At 43.2% G+C, this 26,909-nt stretch overlaps 1 protein-coding gene across 1 annotated transcript in view; it reads left to right on the plus strand.

Annotated features, from left to right (window-relative positions):
* Nucleotides 1-26,384, plus strand: part of SLAMF6 (SLAM family member 6) — a 32,743-nt gene extending 6,359 nt beyond the window's left edge. The window contains exons 2-8 of the mRNA XM_032397290.1: nt 17,718-18,050; nt 21,989-22,249; nt 22,695-22,823; nt 23,064-23,102; nt 24,216-24,295; nt 25,883-25,957; nt 26,330-26,384. Coding sequence (XP_032253181.1) covers nt 17,718-18,050; nt 21,989-22,249; nt 22,695-22,823; nt 23,064-23,102; nt 24,216-24,295; nt 25,883-25,957; nt 26,330-26,377 — 965 coding nt within the window. The 3' untranslated portion in view covers nt 26,378-26,384. The remainder of the gene's footprint in view (nt 1-17,717; nt 18,051-21,988; nt 22,250-22,694; nt 22,824-23,063; nt 23,103-24,215; nt 24,296-25,882; nt 25,958-26,329) is intronic.
* Nucleotides 26,385-26,909: the final 525 nt, after the last annotated feature.

A 26,909-nucleotide genomic window follows, 5' to 3' on the forward strand; every position in this document is an offset into this window, starting at 1 on the left:
ATATATATATATATATTTTACTGTGGTTTTCAGGATTTTTTTTTAACACAATGAAGCCTTAAAAAAAAAAAAGATGTTCACACATTCTCAGTGTATGGTAAAACAGATAGAAATAGCTTCTCTGGGTCCAGAGCAGGGTCCAGAGTTCTACTCACTGGGCTAACTCTCCTAAACCAGCTCCTGATGGCACCTGAATCATCTGCACGGGGCTCTTGGAAACCACTGGTCAGGAGCATTCCTTGTTCTCATTAGCCAAATAACAGTACTTCCGTCACCACTGTCAAATTGATTTGGTCTTCATAATTTTGTATTCTGGTTTCAATCAGAATCATTCCAATTTGTATTTTATTTTCATTCCAATTTTTAAATTAATTTTTTTATTCATTCTTAATCAGGTTCATCAGTAGATGCTGTTATTCGGAAGAACTGTGATTCCAGCAAATGAGGATAACTGATGCCTCTTTTGCAGTTTTGAACAAAAGCATTTACAACTTCTAAATTATTATTTTGTAAAATTCTTACAGCCTCACCATTTCACCTCAGCACATGCTGATTTAATATTGTTTTATGTAAAAATAGTCCTTTTCCCATTGTGTCGTTAGTTCTTAAAATGCATTAAAAAATAACCAAGTTGACTTTCAGACCTTATGTAACCAGCTGTATTACAAACACATATTGGGGTGACAGTGTCCTGGAAAGACATAATATTTCTCACATATGACTTTACTGAGGAAATAATATACCAGTTAGCATGGTCATGTCACCTTGTGCTTCAAATTGAAATTTTTAGGATCATGAAATTACAAAGTCAGATAAGGGATTTATAAGTATTTTTTTGGTAATGCCTTAGGCAGCCTTTCCAGAGTAAATTCTGGGCCCCGTTGCTGTTTATGTTTTATTGGATATATTTTGCCTTTTTCATTTTATCAATTTCCTGGAAAACCATCTTCAATAAATTTTTCCTAGTCTCTTTAGGTGTACGGTTGGTAGTCATGGGAGTGACACATAAGGGAGGCCAGAAGTTGGGTTGAGAGTGCAAGAGACTATATTGTGCTTTAATATGTCATACTTGGTAATAAGTGTATAAGTTACCAATATATGAATTGATGTTAAATATATCTCCCACTTAGGGGCGCCTAGATGGCTCAGTCTGTTAAACATCTGCCTTCAGCTCAGGTCATGTTCTCAGGGTCCTGGGGTGGAGCCCCATGTCAGGCTCCCCGCTCAGTGGGGAACCTGCTTCAGGAAAGAGCCTCCTGTAAGTCGTTCTGAATGGGCTAGATTTTTGTTTACTCTTTGGGGCGGCTCTTACCCTGGTGGGAGCTATCGGTAATAATTTTAAACAGTTTTGCTCTGTTTCTGGACACACCAGGGTCTTTTCCAGAAGATTCTTTTAGCTCCTCCTGTTTTTCTAGAGGACTGAGGTCTCCAGGCACAGAGTGTAGCCTCCATTTGATGTCCAAAGCTCTGGCTACCCCAGAAATGACCTTTGATATGAAAGCCGACCCATTATCACTTTGTAGTGACCTTGGTAACCCAAATCAGGGAAATCCCTCTTTTTCTTTCTTTTTAATTTTTTTGAGAAAGAGAGAAATGCGAGCGGGGGGGCGGTGAGAAGGGTGAGGGGGGTGAGGGGGGTGGGCAGGGACCGAGGGAGAAGGAGAGAGAGAATCCCAAGCAGGCTCCACGCTCAGTGTGGAGCCCCATGTGGGGCTCGATCTCACGACCCGGAGATCATGACCTGAGCCGAAATCAAGAGTCGGATGCTTAACCAACAGAGCCACCCAGGCGTCCCAGGAAATATCTCTGTTGATAAGGCCTTTGGTACTTAATTTGCCCTTTCTGTCCTACAGGGAGAGGCCTCCATCCATCCCGTGAATGTATCTACAAATACCAAGAGGTATTTGGAACCCCAGGTGCTACTGGCATAAGAGTAAAATCCACTTGCCAGTCTTCCCTGGGTGCTGCCCCCCAGTCTGAGTTGCCGTGGCTAAAGGGGGTACCAGAGGCCTGGCTTGTATATTATTTGTCTGACAGTAGACCCACCAGTTTGCTATTCTTTTAATAATCTCTCTCATCCCTGGAATATTTATAATCTTTGTTAACCACAGGCATAAAGCTTCTTGGCCATAATGCGTTGCATCATGTGCACTCTTAGAAACCCCCCAGACAGTTTGCTGGGTGCCTGGACTTTCCCACTGCTCTTTGTCATCCAGTCTCCGATTATCAGGGACCACGGGGAGCCCAGCTTTGCTGCCTCCTCTGTTTCATCTCGGGAGTAGGTGGGGGTGGACTGATAAAGAGGCAAAGAAGGGATTAATGGCCTCTGCAAACTCTCCCCTGATCTAGCAGAACTTTCCATGCCTGTGTCAGCCAAACGACCTCTCGGTATTATTTCTGGAATTTCCTTTCTGGTGGCATTTACAGTGAATGCCCCCTGCCACCTGTGGTGGCATCTGCCCTGCTTCCAGCAGCCTATGGATTTCTTTGCCATATCTGATTTCTTTGTTTCCAGCATTTGAGAACCCTCTTTCTTTCCATATGGTTCCATGAGAGTGGATTACAGAGAAGGTGTATTTAGAATCAAGGTGAATAGGTACCAGTTGATCTTGACCTGACTCTAAAGCTCTGCTTAGCACAATTATGTCTGCGTTTTGGGTGAGGAGCCTGGGGCCGGCCTCTTAGCCTCCACAAGAGTGTTCAGGGACACTCACACAACCTGCCTGTCTTGCCCATTTCCTGTGAAACTGCTGCCGCCTACAAACCAGCCTTCCTCTGCATTGGACAAGGCTCCACTTTGGACAGCTCTGGGACTCGAGTACACTTGATCCGTTACTTCCGGGCAACTGTGGGTAGTAGGTGGATCAAGATCAGGAAGTGGGGTGGCTTGGTTGAAAGTGTGGCATGGGGTCTAGCTGCATGGCCTGACATCGCAGTAGTCTGTGCCGGGATAATCACAGAGGTCCTTCGGTTTCCGATAGACCGGAGACCAGGTGTGGGGTCCAGACTGTTGCGGGCTGACCTGTAGTTTTTCTCTGCCTTTTTGATCGAAAGGCATGTGGCTCAGGCAGGGAGTCCGACCATTTAGAGAAATAAGCTACCGTTCTCTTCAAGGGCCCAGCATTTGGGTTAACACCCCCATAGCTACTTCTTGTCTTTCATGTCCATATAAATCAAACGGCTTTTCAAAGCCTGGTAATGCTAAGGATGGGGCTTCCGAAAGGAGGGCTTTAAGTCTATTGAAATCTTGATCACATGCTTTATCCCACTCAAACAGGTAGGTCTCAGGTCCCCGAAGCTTATCATAAAGGGATTTCACGATTAGCCCAAAGTTAGGAACACGGATGTGGCAAAACCCAGACATTCCCCAAATCCCCCGCAATTGCTTGCGGGTCCTTGGTGGGCCTGGCTGGCATATTGCTTTTTCTTTCTTGAGGAACACCTTGTTGCCCCCTTAGAAATAATAAGCCCCAAGCATTTTACAGTTTCCTTAGAAATTTGAGCCTTTTCTTTTGATACCTTATATCCCTTGCTAACTAGAACATTTAACATGAATATAGTATTTTTGTCAGAATATCTTGGGTGAGGCTGGCTATTGGAATACCATCCACACGTTGCATGAGAGTACTCTTTTCTAGAGTTAACTCTTAAAGCTTGTTCTGGGATTTCTCCAGAGAGAGTGGGGGAGTTTTTTAAATCCCTGAGGTAAACCAGTCCAGCAGTATTGTTTTCTTGGGGGGCTGACGCCTTCCCACTCAAAGGCAAATAATTCTTGGGATTCAGAATCTAGTGGGGAGCAGAAAAAGGTCTTCTTTAAATCTAACACAGTGTAATATCTACTATTACTTGGCAAATTGACTAACGGTATACAGATCAAATACTACCGGATGTACGTTAATGAGTAGCCTCATTAACAGCTTGGAGGCCTTGAGCAAATCTGTTCCTTGCTCCCTGGCTTTTTAACGGGTAAGCTGGGGTATTGCATGGGGATCTGCACGGCCTGATCAACCCTTGCTCCAAGAATCTATTTATTACCCAGAAGATCCCTTTTATAGCTTCCAGTTTTAAGGGGTGTTGCCTTACCCCAGGCCAATGATCAATCTGTTTTATTTTTTTTTTAAGATTTTATTTATTTGTCAGAGAGAGAGAGAGAGCACAAGCAGGGGGAGTGGCAGAGGGAGAAGCAGACTCCCCGCTGAGCAGGGAGCCCGATGCGGGGCTCCATCCCAGGACCCTGAGACCGTGACCTGAGCTGAAGGCAGACGCTTAACCGACTGAGCCACCCAGGCGTCCGATCGATCTGTTTTAGTTCCACCATCACGGGTGTGGCACTGCGGGCACATCCCAGTTGTCCTGGTGCTCAGACGTCCAGGTTAAGCTGGCTTCAGACACTGGCAGACTGTGTAGTAGAGCCGTGACCTGGACACTTGGGTCTCTATCCTGTCCTGCTCCCAACTGATTACGGCTCCCAGTTTGGATAAAATGTCTCCTCCTGGAAGAGGAACAGGACATTCTGGTGCATAAAGAAAAGAGTGCTTTCGTCATGTTGACCCGATGCCAAAGGTCAGAGTCTCTAGAAATCTTTTGGTTTCTCCTCTTCCCGAGACTCCTTTTATACTACATTTTGTGTTAGAAAGGCTACCCTTTTGGGTGCTCAGCACAGAGAAAGCGGCTCCAGTATTGAGCGAAAATTCAACCGACTCTCCTCCCCACTGTGAGGGTCACCAGGGCTCCTCGTGGGAAATGAGGATCTGGTCATCTGAAGCTGGCCCGGGAGCCCCACGGCCCCGTCACATCCCATCTTCGCTGAGGGGCAGCTGGGATGATTCAGTTTTGCCCATCCTCCTTTTGGGGGCGTGTGAGCAATTCTGTTTCCATTGCCTTTCCTGTTTACAGTAAGCACCCTGAGTGTAACCCAACTCTGTCAGCGGCCTCTTGATCCCACAGATGGGGGAGCGGGGGGGCGGGCGGGGCGGGAACTCTCACCCACGATGTCTTCCTTCCTGACCCTGGGTTACCTCCAGGCTGATAGTCTTTCAGCCCCTTCTCTGGCTTTTGCCACCACCACAGACTTTTCTTCTGCCTTTAGGAGGATGGTTAGTAAAGCTTGGATGTCCACCCAGACTGGACTGTGCATAGAAAATATACAGTAAATTTATAAATTCAACTGGATCAGCTCATAGTCCCCTGGTGTGCCTTCCAGTCGCACAGGTCTGATGTTGAAAAGAGGACACGCACATTAATGAGACGTCTGTGACCATGAGGGACCTGTCTAAATGGGAATATTCCAGCCCCAGGCTGGAAGCAGGTCCCTAATCTAGTAGTGCTATCTGGTAAGGGAGGAGACATCGGGGACTGCTTGGGGAGGTGTTAATGGGAAATCAGGGGTTAGCACTGATGGGGCTGGAGGAATTGGGGTCTGGGTGTCACTAAGGATCTGGATACCAAGGAAATAAGGCAGAGGTTTATTACGACTTAATGGCTGACTTGGAACTGTAGAAGGGATTTGAGGCAAATGGTTTCTAGCTTTATGTCTTCTGACTTAAAGGAATAGTTCTTCATCAGATTTAATATGGGAAGTAGTTTTGAAGTTTTAGGTTCCACCTTTATCTTACAAATTTTACATTTCCTTTGTAAATCTTCATTTCGATATAGTTGCATAAAGCATTGAACATATGGGATCTCTTCCCATTTTCTTACTTTTCTACAAAATAGTTTTAATTGCAATGTGACATTGAATTTTAAAGTTCTGTTTCCTGGCCACTTTTCTCCATCCTCTACAGTATATTGTGGCCAGGCTATGTTGCAAAAGGAGATCACTTGCTTTTGAGTCCAAGGGGAGTATCCAAAAGCCTTCCAGTTCTGGAGGCTACAGCCCGCGGGCTTTCCCTCGGAATAGAACTTGTCCCGTGTTCTGGGAATTTTCCTTAGAGTCTCCTAACCTGCAAAGGTAGCTTACAGTGAAGAGCAATGATACAAATGTCATACCATCTTGCTCACAGAATAAGACTCCAGTGGCTTGTCCTTAGGAAAAAAAGCTAGAGAAAGAAAGTGCCCCAGTGTCTTCTTAAAAGACGTTTGGAGACTGCCAAGGACTCTGGGGTGTCTTTCTTATCAGTTAGTAAAAGGGAAGGTAAACCAGAGAACCGGGGATCCCTACTTACAGATTGCCAGGAAAGAAAAGAAAGGAAGGACAAGGTACATTAGGCCAAGCAGCCAGGGTGGTGATCCAAACAGTCAGCAACAGTCTATTGCGTATAAACATTTGACACGGATATTAGATCAGAGAGGACGGAGATGTCTGGCAATCTCCCAGACTCTAAGCACTGGATACCAGAACAACAGTGTCCAGAGTCCCTGACAGAGGGACCAGCCAAATTTACCCTCTGACTAGTCTTTAAAGGAATGCTCGCATTTCACCAGGAGCATCCAAGCCTCCTGAAGACCCAGGTTATGCCATCTTCCTGTTTTTCCCGATTTACTCAGACTTTGGGAGACAACTCTAATTTACCTCTAAAAGCTGTGCTGTCGACCCAGCTTATGCCAGCAGAGATCATTTTGAGTAAACATACTCAGTGTGGCCGCTGGATTTCAGGGGAGGTCTCAATGCTGGTGGCGGTTATAGGCACCAAAGAGGGAGAGCCCCAGGAGGAATCCGCACCTGGCGCATCCCCAGGAGCTTGAATGGGTTAGCCCAGGACCAGCTGCCACTGCCCTCCGCTCTGCCTGTTGGAAACCGGGGAACTGGAGGGCAGAACCTCAGAAGGACAAGACTCCCATCTGAGTCACCAGAATTTGTTACTGGACCAATGTAGGTCGGGTCTGGGCTGAGTTATAGAGAGAGAGACTACACCAGCTGAAGTTGCCTTATGAAGTCTTCTTTATTTGCAGCAAATAAAGAGAACATGGAGAATAATTTCCAAAGCTGTGACTCCCCAAACAGGAGTAAGCAGGCTCCTTTTTTCTCTCTTTTTTAAGTGAATTTTTTAAAATTCAAGTATAATTAACATACAGTGTTACATTAGTTTTAGGTGTATAATCTAGTGATTCAACAATTATATACATTACTCAGTGTTCGTCATGATGAGTGTATTCTTAATCCCCTTCACTTATTTTACCCCACCCCCACCCCCACCCACCTCCCTCCTGGCAACCAGCCATTTGTTCTCTATAGTTAAGAGTCTGCTTTTTGGTTTCTCTCTTTTTTCTTTGTTTGTTTTGTTCCTTAAATTCCACATATGAGTGAGACCATATGGCATTTGTCTTTCTCTGCCTGACTTATTTCACTTAGCATTATACCCTCTAGATCATCCATGTTGTTGCAAATGGCAAGATTTCATTCTTTTTTTACGGCTGAATAATATTCCATTGTGTGCATACCACATCTTCTTAATCCATTCATCTATGGATGGACACTTAGGTTGTTTCTGTATCATGGTTATGGTAAATAATGCTGCAATAAAAGATATAGGGGTGCCTATATCTTTTAAAATTAGTGTTCTTATTTTCTTTAGGTAAATACCCAGTAGCGAAATTACTGGATCATATAATTTTATTTTTAATTTTTTGAGGAACCTCCATACTGTTTTCCACAGCAGCTACACTGATTTGCATTACCACCAACAGCGCAGGAGGGCTCCTTTTTCTCCACAACCTTACCAACACTTGTTATTTCTTGTGCTTTTGATTTTAGCCCTTCTGACAGATGTGAGGTGATATCTCATTGTGGTTTTGATTTGCATTTCCCTGATGGCAAGTGATGTTGAGCACTTTTTCCATGTTCCTGTTGGCCATTTGGATGTCTTCTTTGGAGAAACATCTGTTCATGTCTTCTGTTCATTTTTTAATTGGATTATTTGTTTTGGGGCTGTTGGGTTATATAAGTTAAGTTCTTTATATATTTTGGATGCTAACCCTTTATCGGATATATCATTTGCAAATATCTTCTCCCATTTGGTAGGTTGTCTTTTTGTTTTGTTGATGGTTTCCTTCACTGTGCTTTTTATTTTGGTATAGTCCCAGTCATTTAATTTTACTTTTGTTTGCCTTGCCAAAGGAGACATATTTAGAAAAATGTTTCTATGGCTGATGTCAAAGAGATTACTGCTTGTGTTTTCTTCTAGGAATTTTATGGTTTCATGTCTCACATTTAGGTCTTTAATTCATTTTGAGTTTATTTTTGTGTATGCTATAAGAAAGTGGTCCAGTGTCATTATTTTGCATGTAGCTGTCCAGTTTTCCCAACACCATTTGTTGAAGAGACTGTCTTTTCCCCATTGTATATTCTTGCCTCCTTTGTTGAAAATTAATTGACCATATAACTGGCTTTATTTCTGGGCTCTCTATTCTGTTCCATTGATCTATGTGTCTTTTTTATGCCAGTGTCATACTGTTTTGATTGCTACAGCTTTGTAGTATATCTTGAAATCTGAGATTGTGATTCCTCCAACTTTGTTCTTCTTTTTCAGGATTGCTTTGGTATTCCGGGTTTTTTGTGGTTCCATACAAATTCTAGGATTTTTTTGTTCTAGTTCTATGAAAAATGCTGTTAGTACTTTTGCATAGAGATTGCATTAAATTTGAAGATAAGCAGGCTCCTCTCATTGGAGTCTGGGATGAATATGCAGAGGGGAGTTCCTCCTCATTGCATGTAATGGGCAGGCATAGAGTTGCTCATGCACACTCAGAAAACATGCCTATACATACATTGTATGTTATGCTAATGAGGCTTATGCTCTCCCAGGGCAGGGATTTTAACATTATGATGAAGCTGAGGTAACCATTGGGCACTTTATGAGTCATCTCCCCAGGCATGTCCTGGGATCGGGGGGGGGGGGCGGGGGGATCCTACTCAAAATATTTCTTTTTCTGTTCCAGCAATTCTTTAGCTTGTTTCTAAAAGGTAAAATTGATAGCTAGGCAAAAGCTTTGAGGAATTTCTTGAGTTGTGGGGCTCTTCTCACTGGTGACAAAATCACATCACCTGGGCCCTGAAGCAGCTCTCCTTGTGTCCAATGTCTCACAGAAGGGCTTTGGAACATTTTCTGTAACCTCTGTCCTTCACCTTCCCAAGCTAAGTGCCTCCAGCCTTTTTCTTTTTTCCTAGACATTCAGGGGACTCTACCTTCCACTTCTCCACCTTCTTCCACTTTGTCTCTTCTTCTGTCACAGACTCCTTTCTCGTCCCCCTGTACCCAAGCAAACTCCCCACAAATAAAAGCAGAGGCAAACAGGTATTTGAGCTCATCCTTGAAGGATAACTAGGAGCTTACCAGGTGGAAAAGGCAAGGAAGGGCATTTCAGGCAAAAGGAACAACAGAGCAGAGAAATTACGGGGCATTTTTGGAAGAATCACAAATAATTGAGCTCTGGGAACCTCTTGTTTTTATTCAAAACTCTGCTACAATGTTATCTCCCCTGTGAAGTGTTCCCTGACAACCCCCATCTCTGCTGGCCCCCGATGCTCACTTCTTTGTCCCACAGAGCACACACCTCTATTGATAGAGCTAGAAAGTGTGCTAAGTCCTAGGGATGCAGAGTAATAAGCACAATCCCTATCTTCAAGATTCTGGAAAAGAGAGGAAAACAATCTCATAATTACAACAAAAAGAAAGAAGGACTTAGTATTGAGTGCACTAGGTACAAGGCAATGCAGAGGTGAGCCCCATCCTAGCTCAAGGGCTAGTTCCCTGCACCAAAACTACTCCCTTACCTGCTGGGCTCCTCTTCCACATGGTGGGCCCAGAGGACCAGCATTTCCTATTCCTGTTTCCAATCTTCAGCCTGGAAGTTGGTTCATAAAAGGGATCTAAGACATATGGTCTGAATGCTATGATTTCTAAGGCTTCATTCACTGAATTAACATAGAACTAAGCAAATAGTAGAAAGAATTACTTGTTAAATGCATAATTGCAATCTATAAAAAACAAAGGAGACTTCAAGGAATGTGCTAGGCAGGGAGGCAACAGTTCCTGGGAAGTCCTTGGGCCCCAGGGTATGCCAAGACTCCTTACAAAAGAGAAACTGTTCCTTAATATCCTGAACAGAGAACCTCAAAGAGAAAAAATGGAGTGTCCTCATCAAATACTCATTGGATGAATAGTATGTGCTTACAATGTGCCAAGCATTGTTCAAGAGTGATCACAACAATGAAAAAGACACAAATTTCTTTGCTCTCATGGAGCTTACATTCTAGTGGAAGGGAGAGAGAATTAAAAAAAAAATTCAAATTATAAAGTATGCTAGATGGTAAGCATCATGGAGAAAAATAAATTCAAAGGCAGCTGAATGTACAAGGGTCGGAATGCAAGCTGGTGCAGCCACTCTGGAAAACAGTATGGAGGTTCCTCAGAAAGTTAAAAATAGAGCTACCCTATGACCCAGCAATTGCACTACTGCCTATTTACCCCAAAGATACAAATGTGGTGATCCGAAGGGGCACATGCACCCAATGTTTATAGCAGCAATGTCCACAATAGCCAAACTGTGGAAAGAGCCCAGATGTCCATCGACAGATGAATGGATAAAGAAGATATGGTGTGTGTGTGTGTGTGTGTGTGTATATGAAACATTATATATAGTAAGATATGGTATATATATGGAATATTATATATATATAAAATATATGTACATGGACTATTATAACTCAGCCATCAAAAACAATGAAATCTTGCCATTTGCAATGATGTGGATGAAACTAGAGGGTATTATGCTAAGGGAAATAAGTCAGTCAGAGAAAGACAAATATCATACGATTTCACTCCTATGTGGAATTTAAGAAACAAAACAGATGATCATAGGGGAAGGGAGGGAAAAATAAAATAAGACAAAATCAGAGAGGGAGACAAACCATAAGAGACTCATAACTCTAGGAAACAAACTGAAAGTTGCTGGAGGGGAGGTGGGTGGGGGATGGGTTAACTGAGTGACGGACATTAAGGAGGGCACCTGATGTAATGAGCACTGGGTGTTATATGCAACTGATGAATCACTAAATTCTACCCCTGAAACTAATAATACAGTATATGGGAACTAAATTGAATTTAAATTTCAAAAAAGGGCAGCTGAATGTATAAGGATGAGTGTTGGTGATGAGGGAAGAGTGATCCTCTCTGAGAGGGAATGTGTGCATTAAATATTTTTGGAGATGAAAAAGTGAGCCACGTGCACACCTGGGAGAAATGCTTCCAGACAGAGGGAACTGCAAGTGTACAAGCCCCAGTCTATTCAAGAAATAGCCAGGCCAGCATAGTTCGAGCAAAGCAAACCAGTCTGGAGAGAGTAATGGGAAATTAGGTCAGAGAGATAAAAATGAGCAAATCATTTTGGTCCTTATAAGCCATTGTAACTGTTTTGGTTTGGCTTGGTTTTTGTTGTTGCTCTAACATTTTTAACTGAAATATAACACACAGTGACTCTTTCCATATTTTGGGTATTGTGGACATTGCTGCTATAAACATTAGGATGCAGGTGCCCCTTCGAATCACTGTGTTTGTATCCTCTGGATAAATACCTAGGAGTACGATTTGTATCCTTTGGATAAATACTTAGGAGTACGAATACCTAGGATAAATACCCTGGGTCATAGGGTAGTTCTATTTTTAACTTTTTGAGGAACCTCCATATTGTTTTCCAGAGTGGCTGCACGAGCTTGCATTCCCACCAAGAGTGTAGGAGGGTTCCCCTTTCTCCGCATCCTTGCCAACATCTGTCATGTCCTGACTTGTTAATTTTAGCCATTCTGACTGGTGTGAGGTGGTATCTCATTGTGATTTTGATTTGTATATCTCTGATGGCGAATGATGTTGAGCATCTTTTCATGGGTCTGTTGGCCCATTTGGATGTCTTCTTTGGGGAAATGTCTGTTCATGTCTTCTGCCCATTTCTTGACTAGATTATTTGTTTTTTGGGTGTTGAGTTTGATAAGTTCTTTACAGATTTTGGATACTAGCCCTTTATCTGATAAGACACTTGCAAATATCTTCTCCCATTCTGTGGGTTGTCTTTTGGTTTTGTCAACTGTTTCCTTTGCTGTGCAAAAGCTTTTTATCTTGATGAAGTCCCAATATGTCATTTTTGCTTTTGTTACCCTTGCCTTTGAAGACATGTCTAGCAAGAAATTGCTGTAGCTGAGGTTGAAGAGGTTGCTGCCTGTATTCTCCTCTAGGATTTTGATGGATTCTTGTCCACATTTAGGTCTTTTATCTATTTTGAGTTTATTTTTGTGTATGGTGTAAGAAAATGGTCCAATTTCATTCTTCTGCAAGGTGTCCATTGACAGATGAATGGATAAAGAAGATGTGGTATATATACATGATGGAAAATTACTCAGCCATCAGAAAATGAAATCTTACCATTTGCAATGACGTGGATGGAGCTAGAGGGTTTTGTGATAAGGGAAATAAGTCACTCAGAGAAAAACAATTATCAAATGATTTCATTCATATGTGGAATTTAAGAAACAAAACAGATGATCATAAGGGAAGGGGGGGAAAAGTAAAATAAGACAAAATCAGAGAAGGAGACAAACTGTAAGACTCTTAACTCTAGGAAACAAACTGAGGGTTTCTGGAGGGGAGGTGGGTGGGGAATGGGCTAACTGGATGATGGGCATTACGGAGGGCACTTGATGTAATGAGCACTGGGTGTTATACACAACTGATGAATCACTAAACTCTACCTCTGAAACTAATAATACACTGTATGTTAATTAATTGAATTTAAATTTTTTTTTTTAATTTTTTATTGTTATGTTAATCCCCATACATTACATCATTAGTTTTAGATATAGTGTTCCATGATTCATTGTTTGTGCATAACACCCAGTGCTCCATGCAGAATGTGCCCTCCTCAATACCCATCACCAGGCTAACCCATCCTCCCAACCCCCTCCCCTCTAGAACCCTCAGTTTGTTTTTCAGAGTCCATCGTCTCTCATGGTTCTTCTCCCCCTCCGATTTCCCCCTTTCATTCTTCCCCTCCTGCTACATTCTTCTTCTTCTTTTTTTCTTTCTTAACATATATTGCATTATTTGTTTCAGAGGTACAGATCTGAGATTCAACAGTCTTGCACAATTCACAGCGCTTACCAGAACACATACCCTCCCCAGTGTCCATCACCCAGTCACCCCATCCCTCCCACCCCACCCCCCACTCCAGCAACCCTCAGTTTGTTTTCTGAGATTAAGAATTCCTCATATCAGTGAGGTCATATGATACATGTCTTTCTCTGTTTGACTTATTTCGCTCAGCATAATACCCTCCAGTTCCATCCATGTCGTTGCAAATGGCAAGATCTTATTCCTTTTGATGGCTGCATAATATTCCATTGTATATATATACCACATCTTCTTTATCCATTCATCTGTTGATGGACATCTTGGCTCTTTCCACAGTTTGGCTATTGTGGACATTGCTGCTATAAACATCGGGGTGCACGTAGCCTTTCGGGTCCCTACTTTTGTATCTTTGGGGTAAATACCCAGTAGTGCAATTGCTGGATCATATGGTAGCTCTATTTTCAACTTTTTGAGGAACCTCCATACTGTTTTCCAGAGTGGCTGCACCAGCTTGCATTCCCACCAACAGTGTAGGAGGGTTCCCCTTTCTCCGCATCCCCGCCAACATCTGTCATTTCCTGACTTGTTAATTTTAGCCATTCTGACTGGTGTGAGGTGGTATCTCGTTGAGGTTTTGATTTGGATTTCCCTGATGCCGAGCGATATTGAACACTTTTTCATGTGTCTGTTGGCCATTTGGATGTCTTCTTTGGAAAAATGTCTGTTCATGTCTTCTGCCCATTTCTTGATTGGATTCTTTGTTCTTTTGGTGTTGAGTTTGATGAGTTCTTTATAGATTTTGGATACTAGCCCTTTATCTGATATGTCATTTGCAAATATCTTCTCCCATTCTGTCAGTTGTCTTTTGGTTTTGTTGACTGTTTCCTTTGCTTTGCAAAAGCTTTTTATCTTGATGAAGTCCCAATAGTTCATTTTTGCCCTTGCTTCCCTTGCCTTTGGCGATGTTTCTAGGAAGAAGTTGCTGCGGCTGAGGTCGAAGAGGTTGCTGCCTGTGTTCTCCTTTAGGATTTTGATGGACTCCTGTCTCACATTGAGGTCTTTCAACCATTTGGAGTCTATTTTTGTGTGTGGTGTAAGGAAATGGTCCAGTTTCATTCTTCTGCATGTGGCTGTCCAATTTTCCCAACACCATTTGTTGAAGAGACTGTCTTTTTTCCATTGGACATTCTTTCCTGCTTTGTCAAAGATTAGTTGACCATAGAGTTGAGGGTCCATTTCTGGGCTCTCTATTCTGTTCCATTGATCTATGTGTCTGTTTTTGTGCCAGTACCATACTGTCTTGATGATGACAGCTTTGTAGTAGAGCTGGAAGTCTGGAATTGTGATGCCGCCAGCTTTGCTTTTCTTTTTCAACATTCCTCTGGCTATGCGGGGTCTTTTCTGGTTCCATACAAATTTTAGGATGATTTGTTCCATTTCTTTGAAGAAAGTGGATGGTATTTTGATGGGGATTGCATTGAATGTGTAGATTGCTCTAGGTAGGATTGACATCTTCACAATATTTGTTCTTCCAATCCATGAGCATGGAACGTTTTTCCATTTCTTTGTGTCTTCCTCAATTTCTTTCATGAGTATTTTATAGTTTTCTGAGTACAGATCCTTTGCCTCTTTGGTTAGATTTATTCCTAGGTATCTTATGGTTTTGGGTGCAATTGTAAATGGGATCGACTCCTTAATTTCTCTTTCTTCTGACTTGTTGTTGGTGTATAGGAATGCCACTGACTTCTGTGCATTGATTTTATATCCTGCCACTTGACTGAATTCCTGTATGAGTTCTAGCAGTTTTGGGGTGGAGTCTTTGGGATTTTCCACATAAAGTATCATATCATCTGCAAAGAGTGAGAGTTTGACTTCTTCTTTGCCAATTTGGATGCCTTTGATTTCTTTTTGTTGTCTGATTGCTGTGGCTAGGACTTCCAATACTATGTTGAATAGCAGTGGTGATAGTGGACATCCCTGCCGCGTTCCTGACCTTAGGGGGAAAGCTCTCAGTTTTTCCCCATTGAGAATGATATTCGCTGTAGGTTTTTCATAGATGGCTTTTATGATATTGAGGTATGTACCCTCTATGCCTATACTCTGAAGAGTTTTGATCAAGAAAGGATGCTGTACTTTGTCAAATGCTTTTTCTGCATCTATTGAGAGGATCATGTGATTCTTGTTTTTTCTTTTGTTAATGTATTGTACCACGTTGATTGATTTGCGGATGTTGAACCAACCTTGCAGCCCAGGGATAAATCCGACTTGGTCGTGGTGAATAATCCTTTTAATGTACTGTTGGATCCTATTGGCTAGTATTTTGGTGAGAATTTTTGCATCCATGTTCATCAGGGATATTGGTCTGTAATTCTCCTTTTTGATGGGGTCTTTGTCTGGTTTTGGGATCAAGGTAATGCTGGCCTCATAAAATGAGTTTGGAAGTTTTCCTTCCATTTCTATTTTTTGGAACAGTTTCAGAAGAATAGGTATTAATTCTTCTTGAAATGTTTGGTAGAATTCCCCTGGGAAGCCATCTGGCCCTGGGCTTTTGTGTTTTGGGAGATTTTTGATGACTGCTTCTATTTCCTTAGTGGTTATAGGTCTGTTCAGGTGTTCTATTTCTTCCTGGTTCAGTTTTGGTAGTTGATACATCTCTAGGAATGCATCCATTACTTCCAGGTTATCTAATTTGTTGGCATAGAGTTGCTCATAATATGTTCTTATAATTGTTTGTATTTCTTTGGTGTTGGTTGTGATTTCTCCTCTTTCATTCATGATTTTGTTGATTTGGGTCATTTCTCTTTTCTTTTTGATTAATTGAATTTAAATTTTAAAAAAGAAAGGAAATATAACACACAGCAAGAAAACTGTACAAATCCTAAGTGTGAACTCAATGAATTATCATAAAATGACTAAATCTGTGTATCCAGACACAGGTCAAGACATTAGCAGCACCCCAGAATTCCCCATTTATGCTCCCTCCTACCTGCTCTCTCCCTCCTTCTCAAAGGTGACCACTATAGTGACTTCTAGCAGCAGATTTGTTTTGCCTGTTTTTAAACTTTCAATAAATGGAATCAGTTATAAAAATAAAAGCAAAATAAATCTCTGCTCAAGATTTTGCTTGTGATATTCACCCATGTGGTTCCTAGAGGGTAGAAGGATTAAGACGACAAATAAGGGCACATTAAACTCCTGATGGGAAAGATGTGGTACGGAGGGCTATTGCTTGGGGTGTGTCTGCGCCCAGCTTCCACAGTCCAGGAAGGAGAGAGCAAACATGAGCTCACCCAGGAGCTAGCTGAGTGTCAGGATCTCAAGAGATAGTTCCTCCCTGCTCAGATCCTCTCCTGAGAAGTAAGAGATCTGGAGAGGGCTGGGGTCATGGCTGCAATTACTTCTTCACTGATTCACTCAAACATTTCCAGATCCTACTTCATGTCGGGCACAATGCTGAGATACAAAGATAATTAAGACATGGTCAGTTAGACAAACGAGTTAATAGGACTACAAAATGGTATGGTAAGTGCTAAGTATTTGCAAAGGATGCTAAGGAAGCATCTTTTTTAAGAATCATTGTGACAATTTCACCTTTTTTGCTCAAACATTAATGGCCCTGAGATAGGCTCATGAGAATATGGCCATTATCTGTCCCTTTGAAATTATATTTATTACTTTTTAAAAAAAGCCTTATTTATTTATTTTAGATATATAGAGAGAGTGTGTGTGAGCAGGGGGAGGAGCAGAGGCAGAGGCAGAGGGAGAGAATCCTCAAGCAGACTGCCTGCTGAGCGCAGAGCCTGATGTGGGGTTCAATCCCATGACCCTGAGATCATGACCTGAGCCAAAATTAACAGTCAGATGCTTAACCAACTGAACCACCCAGGCGCTCTTTATATTTATTATTTTTATATTCATCAGTTTTATCTCAACTAGACTATAATCTTTTTGAGAATAGAAAAGATATCTTCTGCTATCATAAGAAGAGCACAAAGTAGCTGAAGTCAGAAGAGTTGGGTTTGAATCCTGACTCATATTCTTTAGCTGGACAACCCTGGGAAAATGAATTAAACTTCTATGCCTCAGTTCTTTTATCTATAAATGGAGATAGTAATATTCATCCTAGCTGCCTCCTAGAATTATAACAACATCAAAGGAAATAATGAATAAGAAGAGCTGTAAATTCTTATTATCAGTTCTCTAAACCCCACAAAACTGCTATGTTGAGTGTAGTAGGTAATCAGTAAGTGTTGAACTTTCACTAAACTTCATCAGCAAAGACTTGTGGTTTTTGGAGCCTATGCCAGGGGGTGGATGCAGTTCCCTGTTCCCCTCTACCTTATGCCCAGAGAACTCAGAAGCTGGAGTCAGATATTGTGGCCATGACCCAGGAGTGACCGGCAAGTGTGGGAGGGTGGACTGGGCCAGAACCATCTGGGCCAACGACCCATTACCCAAGAAAGCCAGACATTTTGTTGGGTTGGAACCTCTGTGATTGTCCATTTCAACACTTCTCCTAACCCCTGTCTCTCTCCCTGGTATCTCTGGGCTTCAGTATCAGAAGGCTCTAATAGACGGGCAGAGTTAGGGGAAAGGGTGTGGGAGGCAGGGAGTGGGCAGAGGGGGATGGTTATAGCCGTTTCCCTTCTGTGCTTACAGGGAACACAGCTTCACAAGACAGCTCAAACCCACTGACAGTGAATGGGGTTCTGGGGGAGTCGGTAACTCTTGCCCTGAAGCTTCCTGTACATCAGGATATTCAGTCCATCACCTGGCTTCACAATGGAAAATCTATCAACTTCATATTGCCAAAAGCTGCTCCAGATTCGCGGATCTTGGTGACTGATCCAAAACGGAAAGATCGACTGCAACTGATGGAGGACTACTCCTTACAACTCAGCAACCTGGCAACGGCAGACGCAGGACTTTACTGTGCCCAGATAACCACACAAACCTCTACAGAGTTTTCCTATTACACTCTGCAGATCTTCAGTGAGTCAAAGCGTGGGGTTTAATTGTGTATGGACTGAAAGGTGTTACAGATGTCAAATCCTATGTGACAGCAAGTGTAGCCTAGTGGTTAAGAACATGGCATTTGCGGTCACACTGAGGTCTGGCACAAAAGCAAGTCAATGGCTCGGCCAGTTAGTGGCAGAGCGGAGAATAGAACATAAGTCTTGTGACTCCTGGCCTCAAATCACATCACTCTCGCTCACACACTAAAATATTCCTTCTCGACCTGAAATGTACTGGAAGGAACAGAAGTGAAGTCGCTGTGACTCTGTTTCCTTGTGCATTACCTGTATCTGTAGAATATTCTTCACAACAGCTCCATGAGGCAGGTACCACCCTTTCTCCCAAGGCCTCGAGTCAGTCCCAGCAATCTGCCTACGGTCATGGAGACAGTAAGTGGGAGAGTGACATGTACCTGGCATGAGACCTCCCTTTACACAAAGGCCAGTCTGACCCCATGGAGTGATCAGTGTACAGGACAGAACTCTACCTAGAAAGTGCTCTGTAAGGATGAGCTGATAATAAGAAAGATCTTTTCTATCAAGGTTATTTAACTTCTTTTTTATAAAGATTTTATTTATTTGTCAGAGAGAGAAAGAGCACAAGCATGGGTGAGAGGCAGAGGGAGAGGGAGAAGCAGGCTCCCTGCTGAGCAGGGAGCCCGATGTGGGACTCGATCTCAGGACCCTTGGATCATGACCTGAGCAGAGGGCAGATGCTTAACCAACTGAGCCACTCAAGGTTATTTTGAGGCTAATTTCTAACAATACTTTTTCCAGATGGCTCATGTCCTCAACATAAAATTATGGAAACCATGAGACAGCTTCTGAGTCAGTATTAGGAAAAAAAAAAATCCTTCTAGCAATCAGTGATGTTCAGAGATGCCATGAATGGCTTTAAGATAATTCCTTGGTGGGAATGTTGTACAGGAGATTCAAGCATTAAATTGGCAACTTTAAAGGCCACCAAGATTCTATAATTCTTATCTACTCCAGAATCCATGGTATCTAAAATTCACCCAGAGTCCTTTGAGTTAAGACCTGGAATCCAAAAAAAGCACTTTAGTTAAAATAAAATGTCACCACAAATAGGTTACATGTGAACCTCTAGAATCCCCTGAATATTTGGTGGATTTACCATGTTAGATTGGTCAGAGTCATGTCCCTAAAAGAATAGGACACAGAACAGGTAAATATGAAGGGAAAGAAAGATTGTCTAGAAAAGTCTGCAACAGGAATTCCAAGCAAAGGGGCAGAATCGCCCTGGGGCAGTTCATTAGTGTCTGGAGCCCTCCAAAACAAAACACCACAAATTTGATGGCTTGAAACAACAGAAATTTTATTCTCTCACAATTCCATAGGCCAAATGTCCAAAAGCAAGGTGTGGGCAGGGCTGCATTCCCTCTGGAGGCCCTAGAGGGCAATCTTCCAGCTTCTGGGTGCTGTTGGCATTCCTTGGTGTTTGTTGGTCTATGACAGCATCACGCCAGTCTCTGCCTCCTCCTTTCCCTGTGTGATGTCCTCTTCTGTCTCAAATATCTGCTTTCCTCTTACAAGGACCCTTGTCATTGGATTTAGGGCCCACCCAGATAATCCAGAATCATCTCCTCATCTCACTTAATTACATCGGCAAAGACCCTTTTCCAAATAAGATTCTGGGAATTAGGACATGGGGATATCTTTTGGCCGAGGGGTGGGGGGTGTCATCATTCAACCCACTACAGGCAGGATCACTCAGTGTACCAGGATCATCAAGGCATAGCGAGGACACTGGAGAGAAGAGAGACATCCAGTCAAAAGTCTGAGAATAGACCCCATATCAGGCTCCATCATACTTGTTGAGACAATGTTCTTCTGCCATTCTTCAGAAGACCAAGCATGACTTCTTCTGCAATAACCATACTCCCCAGGTTCGATGCCAATCCCTTCTCAGGGCCTTTTGGTATCAAGAGTGCCAGGGAACAGGGGTGAGTTCTAAATGGGGTGGTCATAATAGGCCTCACTGAGTAAATAACATTTGAGCCAAGACCTCTTGGAGGTGAGGGAGTGAGCCACGCAGATATTTGAAAGAAGAGCCATCCAGCATAGGCATTCCCTGTGCCCAGCATGCTCAAAGAGCATCAAGGAGGTCCAACACCAAGGAGCAGAGTGAGGGGAGAGTAATAGGAAACAAGGTCAGTAAAGAAATAGGGGCCACATCTGGTAAGGCTCTGAGAGCCATCACAGGGACTTTGTGTTCTACTCTGTGAGACTGAGAACCATCAGAGGGTTTTGTAGAGCAGTAATATGATTTGACTTACTTGCTTAACGCATCCCTTTGACTGCTCTGTTAAGAATAGGCTCTAGGGGACAGCAGTAGAAGCCAATTACCGATTAGGCCACTGTGACAATCCAAGCAAGAGACGCTGCTGCTTTGCCCAAGGGTGGTAGCAGTAGAGGTAAGGAGAAGGGGTTGGACCCTGGATATATTTTGGAGGTAAAGTCACCAGGATATCCTGATATGGTATAAGATGAAGAGGTAAGTCAGCTCCAGGGCTTTTGGCCTGAGTGTCTGGAAAGGCGATTATCAACGAGGGTGCTGAAGGCTATGGACTGAGCAGGTTTGAGAGAGAAAAACAGGAATCCTTTTGAACATGTTGAGTTTGAGATACACATTATATCCAAGTGGAAATGTCACGTAGGCAGTTTTATACTCATTAAGTGGAAAAAGGCAACAAGATAGATTTTTGAGGTCAGCCATGGACACAGGTTGACGGAATGTGGCATTCATGCCAAATATTTGCCATTGCTGCACTAGGCACTGTCTCAGTTAATCCTCATAATTCCCTAAGAGGTTGGTATTATTGCCCAGGTTTACAGATAAGGAAACTGAGGCTTGCAGAGATTAAAAACGTATCCATGGTCACGTAACCAGTAAGTGACAAAGCCATGAGTCTAACCCAGGTCTTCCTAACTCCAAATCCAACACTTACCATTACACGAAATCTCCTTTCTGTCAACATATGTCCCACCTCCTAGTCTATTAACAAAGCTTAGAGCATTCCTCAATCTCTTCCCACCAGACAGTGGGAGTCATTCAGTTCTCCATTGGGTCACTGTTACCCTCAGGCCAAGTCCAGGTCAGTGGCCTTTTCTGTACCACTCCCATGTCCCCGTTGATTCACAGCTACTGACATCTTAATAGCCAATATTTTCTGGTCTCTGCTCTCAGAAATTTCTACAGCAGATGTTCTCTTACATGCCTGAATGTATTGTACTTCTTTGCTTGCTCATTCAGTTTCACTCCTTTCCCTGGTTTTTCAGTTCTCAACATTTCCCTTTCTGACTTGCTGGCATTCCATATCAGAGTCTCTTTGTTATCCTGGGAACCAGCATCTGATACAATGAGGCCCAGGATTCCTGCAGATTTGTGAGAAATACAGTTCCTCAAGGACGTTAAGCTTTTATCTTCTATTCCAGCTAGGGGATTCTGATGGTTGAGAAAACAAGGTTCTTGAGTCTGATCTACTGGTTTCTGCCCTGGCTAAGGTAGAGTTGACCCTCAGCTGAATTCCCAAACGTCTTTACACGAGGCCAGTGTACAAGGCTAGAAAGGACACCAGGAACAAACTGGGGTCCAGAAAGTAAATGGAGAAGCCCAGAATCATCTAACTAGGTGGTGGCTACCCTGGTGTGTCCCTACCACTTCTCCCTCTGGCTACTCTGTCTTATGCTGATGCCCTTCATCATTTGGTCACCCCAGACCTTGGTGCCATCAATTAGGCAATAGGGGCCAACTTAGTTACAGATGACACATACCATAACACACAGTAGAGTGTTGGGTGGAATACAGAAACATTCTGTGGCGGGAATGATATTTTTCACAGAGTGCTGAACCAAGGCGTTTGTTCTTAGTTCAGGTCTTCTCTCTGCATGCAGGACGACTGAGGAACTTACAAATTGCCAATCACACGTGGCTGTCTGAGATTGGGACCTGTGAGATCCACCTGACCTGCTCTGTAGAGAATTCAAATGACACCTTCTTAAGGTGGCAGGTTGTAGGAAACACGTCTATAAATGAAGCAAACCTCACTATTTCCTGGGACCCCAGGAATTCCAGTGAACAGAAGTTCACCTGTGTAGCTGAGAATACTGTCAGCAATATATCCTTCTCTGTCTCCACCCAGAGTCTCTGCGAAGGTAACAGTCTGTCTCAGGTCCCTCTGAGAGCCTTGAGCAGCTGTGGGGTGTGGTGTGTCCCTCCTGCCCAAAGTGATTCCCCAGAACAGTGGCCCAGTGGGAAGCAGCCAAACCCTTCTGGGAGAGGACAGACACTCCTGCAGCTCTGTGCCTCTCACTACCTCCAGAGGCCTCTCCTCCCTCTCTCTCTCCCCCTCCCTCCCTCCCCCAACCCTTCCTCCAGCCCACTCAGAGCCCAGGAGCAAAGTCCTTGGGGAGTCAGAACTGCTCCCCATTCTGGCTCTACCATGCTCCTGTCCTGTCTGCCACATGGATTCCCACTCTCAGAAAATCTACCCAGAGCCAGGGTCCAGCCAGCCCCCAAAGGTGGCCTAGAAGAGGCTCAGTGGAGGCTCTGAGGAAAACACTCCCTGCTTCAAGTGCAACTTCTTTTTTCTTTTTTCAGGTGTTTTGAATATGAAAAATCACCCTGATACCAAATGGATTATAATTGTGGTTGTGGTTACTTTGATATGTATAGTCATCACTGTGGAGTTACTTGTTTGGAGGAAAAAAGTTTGTTTGTGGAGGACAGGTAAAGGGAGGGAGGATGGTCCACTGGGACAACCCCTGGGATGTGACCACACACCTGCTAATTTCCCAAGGAGGGTGGGTCCTACTGGAAAATGCATGACCAAGCCTCAAGGCCTGACTGCCCTTCCCCTTCAGCACCGCCCCCCATATCCTCTAGAGAGACACCTGTGGGTGTGGGGTAGGGTGTGGGAGCCACTTTCACTACACTCACAAATTCAATTTCCCTGATTTTATTTTTCAGGCATCTTTCATTTTTCTACTCCACAAACCCAGAGTCCTGGTGAGCTTGCAGACTCTTAGCTCCCAATCATAAAACAGATGGGGAGAACCTAATGGAGGAGGAAAAGGGCTGGTCAGAGGGCTGGATAATGAGAGAGGAGGGGGTCAGAATGTCATTACTCAGATGGACCAGACGGTGCAAAAGGAGGCGATCTGTAACTATGCATGTCTGTCCCCTCTGGGACCTAACGGGTCCCTTACAAGCATGCAAACCAGTCACTCACCGAGTTTCTTGGAGTGGGATTAGGGTCATTTCCCACCCTGCTGATGAGAAACTGGGTGCCAGCAAAAGGTTCATGGCCTGTTCATTATCAACCAACAACTCCAGGGCAGGGACAGGTTTAGAGCATCAAAGGTCCAAAGACAAACTGCCTGACCCCATCACTCTTTCAGCCAAGACTTGAACATTGAGTAGACCCAGTCCAAAAAGAAAGTATGATTTAGAGACAGGAACACAGGCTCTGGCTTCAGATTGGCTGTGAGTCTCATTTCATGGGTGAGAAATAAACGACATCATGTGTAGAAGATGAACATGAGGTTCAGAGTCAGAAGGCATGTTCTGTTCCTGTTCCATCACTTCCTGTTTGACTTTGTGCCAAGTTAGTTGAAATTTCTGAGCCTCCAGTTTCTCAACTATAATATAATATAATATAATATAACATAACATAACATAACATAATATAAATCTAGAGTATAATCATCCATAGTATAACCATCTATAGTATAATCATTTATAATATAATCTGAGAAGTTTAATAATATTATATATGTGACATAATTTGGCTCCATTACGCTTGCCAACAAGGTTCTCTAGCCCTTGTGCAGGCAGTGCTATTTGGTCTCGGGAGCTCCCTGCCCAATGTAAATCCAGAGGGAGACTCTGAAGCTTTAGGATACCTCTAGACCACACACCCCCGAGTGATGAGGTCAGAAATAGAGCACATGGCTGAGAAAGTTCTGGTTCAACCCAGAACTTCAAAGACCGTCAAAAATGAATGAACCCTAGGGAAGAGGATTGCCTTGAACAACTGCCTCTTTGGGGCCAAAAAGTGCCCTGGTGTAGGCCAAGGTCCCAGGAGACCAGGACACTGACTGTGCCTTCCTGTGTTAACAGCAGAGACCATAAGGAACTTAGATTATGTCTCCGTCTCTCCAGGCAACACCGTGTATGCTTGTGTCACTCATCCAAACAGGGTGAGTCCTTTCAGCTTTATACTCCATCATTGGCATGGTTTTTATAGTCTTTATTCACAAACTTGTCACCACAATCATCTGACTAATCCAATGACACACACCTTTGAGGAGAGGAGGGGCAGTGGCGGGAGCTAGGATGTTGTATGTGGGACATAGCTAGCCCCCAGGGCTCAAGCCCCGTGGTGTGTTTGCTCATACCCTGCTTTACATGGTCCTCTAACTGAGTGATGCATCAGTAAGTCTTGTCCCTTTTCAGCTTAATTACAAGCTACCTGAAGTGAAAATTACATCTTCTTCCCTCTTCCCTGAGCACAATGTGCAGTAAATACTTGCTGAATGGAACAGACTCCCATGTAAGTCTGAGAGTTTCCAGAGCAGACAATTCTGTAGCAGGGGATTTCTCACCCTGGATGTAGTGGAAATAGGGGAACTCAGAAGCAGTCTCTCAAGAGGGGAAGTGGGGCAAGGATTTGCAACAGTAGAAGACAGTAAAGGCATGAACAGCCTTCAACCCTCCCTTCCCCCCCGCAACATAACAGATGGCCTTGGTCAGCCACCAGGAACTCCTCTGCCACACATCAGCAATTTCCCACCACCCCCAAAGTAAAGCACCTGCATGTGAACATTTCTAAATAATACCATACATCTTCTGAAAAGTAAGCCAAGATAACTCAGCATTTACCAACTCATGGAAGCAATGATCCAGCTAGAAATCTTAGATTCCCCAAGTGAATGTCCCTTCACACAGCCCCTCGCAGTTACTTACAAGGTAGGCTCCATGAAGAGAGGTAACAGGAAGGGGTATTCTTAGTTGTTCAAATGTTTCTATTGCCTTTCCAGTTCCCTCTTGAAGACTAGATGAATCACCCTCAACAAACAAATAAATTAATCTCCAGCAAATTTGCTAACTTCTTCTTTAGCAAAAATTATACTTTGGAGAGTTCCAGAGGTTTTGATAAATACCCTAAATATTCCTTAATTAGTTTTAAATGTCAAACTTATGAACACAGGGGACTTCTGCTGTTATTGCTGTACTTTGTATTCCAAGTAGAACCATTCTTGAGACCGGGTGTTCCTCCTACTTATCAGTTCCCCAGGCATGAGGAGAACCCAATGGCATGAGAACGAGGCAATTCGAGTCAAGGGACAAACTTGAAGAAGGCAATAGCTCCAGTCATAGCTAGTAAAGATCTAAGACAAAAGATCCAATACTTCTGTACACTTCTAGTATAGAAGTCAGTTCTTAAAATGGAGGAAGGAGAGTAGAGTCGGATGCAGGAAACAATGCTTCCTTTTCTTCACACCACCTGCCAACAAGGTCGCCCCTCTGTCCCTGTCTGGGTCTTGAGCCACTGGTTTGCTGGGGTGTTGTGCTTCTGTGTGGGCCTCAGGAAATGTCACTAAACTTCTCAGGTTGGAGAGCTAGTGGTGTTTGTCTCCAGCTCCTCTTGCTACACAGTCTCTAGCCTTTTCCTCCTGAAGAACTTTGACATCATCCTTCTATATCGCATTGTCTTCCCCCAGAATATATCTACGCATGAATATCTCTTCGTCTGTGTGAGCCAAATGTATGATTATTTTTTACAGCAAACAAATATCCTAACACCTGTGAAAAGCAGTGATTACTCCACCATTTATTCCACAGTTCATCAGTACAAAGAGGTAAGCCCATGATTGTCCCCTGTTCTCACATCTTACCTCTCTCCCCAGACTTGTAATTTTACAAATAAAGTACAAGTAAAGGGGCCATTCTATAGATGCACAAATACCAGCAGGATATAGAAAGCCTCAGGACATCACCAAAACATATCCAAGAAGTTATCTTGTATTTTAGGATCACCACCCATAACTAAGTTTTCAACGTACTTGAATTTAATGAGATTTTTTAAATTCAATTTTTAATTTAACTTTGCCTTAGCTATCAATATCCTTATCTGCCAGTTAGTGCTCTCCAGACCTTCTCTATAGCCATGAGAGGTAGCCTGAGGCTCTGGTCCCTACTAACCTACTTCATTTTCCTCTTTTTTCCATTAGAGTAAACCTATTTCTTCCAGGACAACTGCCCTTGACAACGTCATCTAAATTGCTGAGAGGTCTCAAAAGGAACTCAGGAATGACACAGCTTCTCCTGATCTCATGGGAGAGAACACAGCTTGGTTTCTGCCTAGCAACAGAATTCGAATATTTAGGATTATCACTTCCAGTTCTTTGGACTAGAACCTGCTCAAGTACGTCAGACATCTAAGGAACAACATCATTTCCAGCGTGTGATCCAAATAACATTTTCTAATCTGCTCCAGGCCAAAACATGCTTCCATGAACAAGTCTGGACATTGACTTTCTCTTTGGCAGCTGATGGAGTTGTGCTTGACAGGGAGTTATAATTCAGAACACAGCCACTCCTCTCCTTTTAGAAAGGAGCAGGATTGTGATTCACTGGGAGAGAGTACAGTGTATTTGTTATGTATGTTGTCTCTGGAATTGGATGGGCCTTGTCCCAAATCCTCACACATCACTTACTAGACCTACCTCCTGGGACATGTTCTGGAACCTCTTGAGGTCTGGTCTCCTAGACTGAAAAATGGGGATCAGCCTGTTACTCAAACCAGGAATC

The sequence above is a fragment of the Phoca vitulina genome, unplaced genomic scaffold (genome assembly GCF_004348235.1).
Source record: "Phoca vitulina isolate PV1807 unplaced genomic scaffold, GSC_HSeal_1.0 scaffold97, whole genome shotgun sequence".
NCBI lineage: Eukaryota > Metazoa > Chordata > Mammalia > Carnivora > Phocidae > Phoca > Phoca vitulina.